Source organism: Bolinopsis microptera, chromosome 5 (genome assembly GCF_026151205.1).
Source record: "Bolinopsis microptera isolate Bmic1 chromosome 5, MBARI_Bmic_1.0, whole genome shotgun sequence".
Lineage (NCBI taxonomy): Eukaryota > Metazoa > Ctenophora > Tentaculata > Lobata > Bolinopsidae > Bolinopsis > Bolinopsis microptera.
Window position 1 is genome coordinate 14331741 of NC_087076.1, and position 6072 is coordinate 14337812.

The 6072-nt window shown below is 38.0% G+C and overlaps 1 protein-coding gene across 4 annotated transcripts in view; it reads left to right on the plus strand.

The window, feature by feature from the left end:
* LOC134815131 (centrosomal protein of 131 kDa-like) overlaps nt 1-5941 on the plus strand; it is a 24806-nt gene extending 18865 nt beyond the window's left edge. For all 4 annotated transcript variants that reach the window (XM_063823630.1, XM_063823628.1, XM_063823627.1 and 1 more), the window contains exons 7-13: nt 1346-1510; nt 1685-1841; nt 1998-2231; nt 3930-4106; nt 4377-4520; nt 4646-4831; nt 5509-5941. In XM_063823630.1, the coding sequence (XP_063679700.1) occupies nt 1346-1510; nt 1685-1841; nt 1998-2231; nt 3930-4106; nt 4377-4520; nt 4646-4831; nt 5509-5661 (1216 nt within the window). In that variant the 3' untranslated portion in view covers nt 5662-5941. The remainder of the gene's footprint in view (nt 1-1345; nt 1511-1684; nt 1842-1997; nt 2232-3929; nt 4107-4376; nt 4521-4645; nt 4832-5508) is intronic.
* Nucleotides 5942-6072: the final 131 nt, after the last annotated feature.

A 6072-nucleotide genomic window follows, 5' to 3' on the forward strand; every position in this document is an offset into this window, starting at 1 on the left:
CAATTCAATTCTGTAGAAAAAGAATGTTCTTCACACGAAGATCTCGTTCACAATCCAAGGATGTTTGACAAGTTTGCGAAGGGGTAGCCTTTGTTCAGTGTTTGGGTCCAGACAATCCAAGATTAGCGAGTAAACATCAGAGCTGACAGAGTTTGGAGGTAACATCTCCCACCTCACGTTATTCCGAGCAGCATCAGCAGTAGAGAGAAGGGGTTTAGAACCGGACAGGAGCTCGAACAGGAGACACCCCACAGACCAAACCACACCACATTTAGGGGTGTAGGACCCGTGTCGGTACAGTTCAGGAGGTGTACATGTGGTGGAGGAGGAAGGGAGTTTCAGGGAGTGAGGCAGGACTGAGAGTACGGAGGAGAGTTGGAAGTTTCCCAGTTTTACCTCGTTGGTTTCCAAGTCTAGGTAGATGTTTTTAGTGGAAATATCCCGGTGATCAACTCCGTTGTTTAAGCAGTGGACAACAGCGGATAGCAGCTGCTGGATGATGTCTCTAACTTGGTCTTCGTTAAGAATGTTGGCTCTGATGACGTCAGAGAGAGGTTCCCAGCTACTGGAGTACTCCAAGATCAGGGTCCAGGTCTTGCTCTCACTCCGGTAGGAGTAGTGGAGGAGTCTCTGGATGTTAGGATGTGAGAGTTTGAGAAGGTTGTAAACTTCTACAGGAATCAGCTCGTTGGCAGATGTGGTAACAGGCAGAGTAGGGGAGTAGGGGATAGTCTTCAGCAGAACTTCCATAATAAGAGATTGTTGAATGTTGATAATGTAATGGGATAATTTGAAGTTTATTAAAATGTGATATTGGTTAAAAAGTGTATCCTGTATTTATAGTCTTGTAATCACCTCGCGTCACAAGGCGTACACGTGATCTTGTCACGTGATTAGGTGACTGACTGCTGATTACATGCCACAACGTAAACAGGGAGGTGAGATAGGGAAAATGTTTTGACAAGTGGGAGTCGATCATGTGATCCCATGATTGCATATTCGTCGCAGAACTATGTCGAATCGTATCATGTGATTAATTTTCAAGGAATTTCGTAAAGCTACCATAACAAGGTGGAGGGAACTGCCTCTTTGCAGATAAGATATTGTTCTGATTATTGAACAATCGTGCAATCAAAGTGGTGTAATCAGGGTGAACTGGGTAGCTGCTTGATAATTGTGGAACATCTTAATTACAAATTGTGCTTAAAGCATGGTAGCATTTTACTAAACGCCTTTAAGCCGAGTCACTATGAAGTTTAATTGACCAGATAAACTATGTTTCCTTCCTTATTGAGGTGCTTCAAATTGAGGGAAAGTGATGATATTTAAACTATCATTCCGTCAGAGAGCGGTGGATCGCTGAAAAGTCGAACAAGATAAAAGAGATGACAGTAAGAGGACTGGAACCCGAGATACAGAAACTTATTGCCAAGAATAAAGCAGAGATAAAGAGACTCAATGCTGTTCATGAAGCTGATCTTCTAGCTGCAGATGAACGTGCCAGCAAAAGGTTTGTGAATTGAAGGGTTTTATATCCAAAACTGCACTAAATAAATTTGCATTAATCTCTGGCTAATCTTAGAGTAAAAACCGCCGATATTCTCCTCAGTCCTTAATTATTATTGGCCTGTACTTAAGAACTATCCATGTTACACCATATATGGTGAATATATTCACTGTGCAGATTTGTTGCCCAAGTGGAGGAGCTGCGCAAACAGTTAGATGACGAGAAGGAGGCAGCATGCACGCGTGAGCGTGATAACGCACACAAGCGCTTTGAGAAACAAGTCGAACAGGAGGAAAACGCTTATCAGCAGCAGAGACGACGTTTATATGCGGAGGTAGGAGCTACTTCTCTCTATATTATAAGAGTAACGGTTTCCGTGCGATAATTATGCCAAACAAATTGTGAATTTCATGTTTATTGATAGAGACTGGTGAAGAATAGAGAAAGTCACTGTCAAATAATGAATGAACCAACCATGTGACATGTTCAGGTACAAGAAGAGAAGGAACGTGCAGCTGAACTTCTCAACAAGGACCGAGTTCAGCTCGCCGGGGACAGGAAGGCGATTGAAGAGGAATTCAATACAAAATCAGCCAAAGTGCAAGCCCAGCACACCTTAGAGATGGAAAAAGTGCAGATGGAACACGATAACACTTTGAGAGATCTGAAGTTACGGATACAAGTGGAGAAGGAACAGTGGCTGGAGAATCAGAAACAAAAGCAGGTATAATCATTTGGATACAATTTACATGTTTTTTATTTTCCCCATACAGTATACAGATAGATTAGTACTAAATAAAACTAGCTGTGGCCTCTTTTTGACTTTTTTGAGATTTTCGGGTTTTAAAAAAATGGAACACAAATATAATGGGTAAGAATAATCGAACGCAATACGGATTCAACGATTCTAGATATTAAAGTTCGAAAATAAATACCATGAAAATTCAATGATTGCATTTGAAATTCAAATTATCGATCATAGAAGCAAAGCGAAATTTAAAACTCAATAATTGCATTCTAAGTTCAATCGTTTTCGAAATTAAAGGGAAGGAGCTAATCGTATTCTTCGATAGTCAGTTTTTACAGATTTAAAAACTTTTCATCATATTTGGAAATATGGCCGATTTAAGTAAAATACGCACTCAAAACAAAACTATCACAATACAACTGATTAAAATTTCGCTCCGGTTATGATCTTTGTACGTGTACGTGCGTGTTACAACACCGTTACTATATCAATTACAGAAATCTCTGATTAGATCGCTTGATCTTTTCAACAGATTACATTTCCACTTTCTGATACATATGGAACAATTCTAGAAAACATTTGTCACTTAGAAGTGTTGGTCAAATGTCCATGTCTACTGGTATTCTACAGACTTTGTCCAGCACCTCAATGTAGTTCTCTGAATGGTTCATCAAAACAAGCTCTAAAACAACAGGAATTTGCAAAACTTCGTGGGTTATGCAACCGCCGACCCATTGATTAAGTTGCTCAAGTTTGATCTGAGTTAAATACAAATTAGATTGAACAAAATGAAGTTTACTAACGAAAAAAAGAATCCCAACAGTATTGATAAAAATAAGGATAATAACTGATGAAATACTCAGAAAGTAAATGTTTCAATGCTCTTGTCCTGTGCGACATGCTCCTCAGTGGCTCATATAGAGCCTATAACTAGGACCAACAACACAAACAAAGCAAAACAAGACATCAAGTCTGAAGTCACGGTTGGACTGGTTACACCTGGTTGAAACGCTTCCATCCCATTACATAATACTGAAATATAACACATTTACAATAAAATACAATCATAACATTATAATGAACAGAATATGTATAATCAAAAAATATCAGATACAAATAATAATCAATCGAGAAATGCAAATACAAATAGAACAATCGATAAATGAATCTACAAAATCGTGTCAAATGACAACTTACTCCTTCGTAATTTTAAATAATTTAAATAATTTTTAAAACTGTATTACAATTGCTTCAACTGTGGTCGGAAATAATGTTTCATATGATCATAATTTGTAGTACATTCAAGATTCTAAATTCTTCTAATGTTTGTTCCGAAGGGCAATTAACGTTTCAAATGGAGCGAGCACTTTGAACGCGAAATCCGTACAATACATTTATGATACAAGTTTATATTTTAGCGCTGTGTATGCCAAAAATAAGCGCGCGCGGTACGAGTCATTTGACTGGCATGATCTGCAGTGAATCTGACGTGCTAGATGCCGCCAAATTAAAATTCAATTTTAAAGAGCTGTTGTCCAAAGCTTAGTATCGGTTGAACTTTCAACCCTTTTAACTGGTCCAAATTTGGAATTGTTCATATTGTGTCCATTAATCTGTAAAATCTGCATTGCACATTAATGTAAATTTCTACCATCTTTATAATACCCTTCACAGGTAGCCGAGTTGATGGCAAAGGAACGGGAAATTCGCGAGAACTTGCGGGTAGACCGAAATAAGGAGATCGAAATAGTGATCAGCAAACTCGAGGAACAAGCTGCGTTGCAAAAAGAGGAAAGCCAGGCTACTCTCGACTGCAGAATGAAACGACTGAAAGACAAATACGAATCACAGGTATTTGAATAAACGCTAAACAGTTCGCTGTTATTATTTCAAAGTTAGTTTTGTTCAAGTCCACTTCAACTTGCGAGTTGCGACTGCTTCTAGTATCTTTTGAAACCATACCAGTCGCATGCTGATTGGTCAACGCTCAACGCCCAGTTCTTGTCGAATTTTGGCTCAACCTGACAAAATATGACGCTTTGACAAACCGGTAAATATCAAGCGTCAGGGTATATCTGAACTCCTTAACTACTCCCACATTTACAAATACATACCCCGCAGATAGGTGACGTAGAGCACCTCAACAACACGACACAGAGTAAGCTGAATGTCATGAAGGAGCGTGTCACCGACCTTGAGGCTGATAACATAAGGTTACGAGGTCACATCAAGTCACTGGAGAGGCAGAATGAGGACCTTGAGAAGGTTATTTTTATTTTATTTTTCTATATTTCTGAATATCATTTCGTGATTACATGGTTTGGTGTTACAATATGCTTTTCGTATATTATCATCTCGACTTTTAAATGTTAATGTCGAGTTTGTTTCAGTTCTCGAGTCGTCTGAAAGGGGAACGAGACAAGGTTGAAGAAGTGATAAGAGGTGAATTCTCTGAGAGACTTGTCACATTAGAAGAGGAAAACAAGAATGCTAAATCAGAGCTCATAGAGTGTAAAACTCGACACAAATTCGAGTTTGAGAGACAGGGCAGGCTTCACGAGGATGAAATGGGAGAGGTAAATGTGATGAAACACAAATTCTCCTTATAATTCTCCTTGAATAACGTTGTCATGATGTAACATTGTTTTTTTTTGGTTAACAATTCTTTCTTGTTCCCTTGAAAGATGGCAAAAAAGAGAAGGATGTTGTAAAAAGGAGCACATTTCTTCACTCCTACCTATCCCAACCGATCCATAATAATCTTATTTGTCACCTGCCAGTAGACCATTTGTTACAGCATGTCAACATGGGCTGCCATGTATGATTTGAAGGTTTCAGGAACTAACAGGCCATTTAATTTTTCATGGTGATACAATGGGGACTGTATAATATACAGCCACACCAATATATAGTCTTTATTGGTCTGGCTCCAGTCATTTATCATTTATGTGCATAGTTCCTTTAAAAGGGACCAAGATATAAGGAGGCTAAGATAGTAAAAAAACATTTTTCCCTTAAATCATGTTAAAGAGATAGACATCCGTAAATACAAATGAGTCTATATCTTTTGGCTGTGGAGCACCTATTACTCCTTTAATATTAAAAAAGTAAAAAGAAGAGTAATGAGTACCCTGCACTATATACAGAACTATTTTATTCAAGCAAGAAAAATGAAAAACCACCTTTTATTTCATTCATATCGACGAAATGATATGTTTTTAACGATATTTTCTCTATTCAAGATATTATTCAGGTACAGAGCCGAATAAAAACTGCTTTTGCGAAGAGAGATGAACTGATAAAAGAATTGAGGGATAAAAGTGGGCAAGCTTCGGCCCGGGCAGATCACTTAGAAGCTCTGTTGATAAAACAAAGAGAACAACTGCTCCGACCCGTTCCAAAATGAGAGCTATCAACCGTGGACCCGAACAATTCTTTGAAAAAATCAATCCAAACAATTAGACGACTCCCATTTTAACAAATTAATCAATATCAGAAAGTTAATTACGTTTAAGGATGTCTAATAGAAGGTTTTTTGACTTTTTCTTTTTACTTTGATGGACGGAAAAGATAATATAGGGAACTTTTCTCTTTTCAAGAATAAATGCCTAATGTTGACTGAGTATTGGTTGTAAATAGCTGTGTATAACCCTGATTAATTTATTTTTATCAGAAAACATTTTTAGAGAACCGCGTTTTGTATCTTCGCCTTCACTGAACTCCTCTTGCATGCTGTAAATACCTTTGTCTACTCAACTCTTCAGATTGAACTGTCGTCACGCTTTATGAGTAGCTTGCTTAATGCTTATTAGCTTCT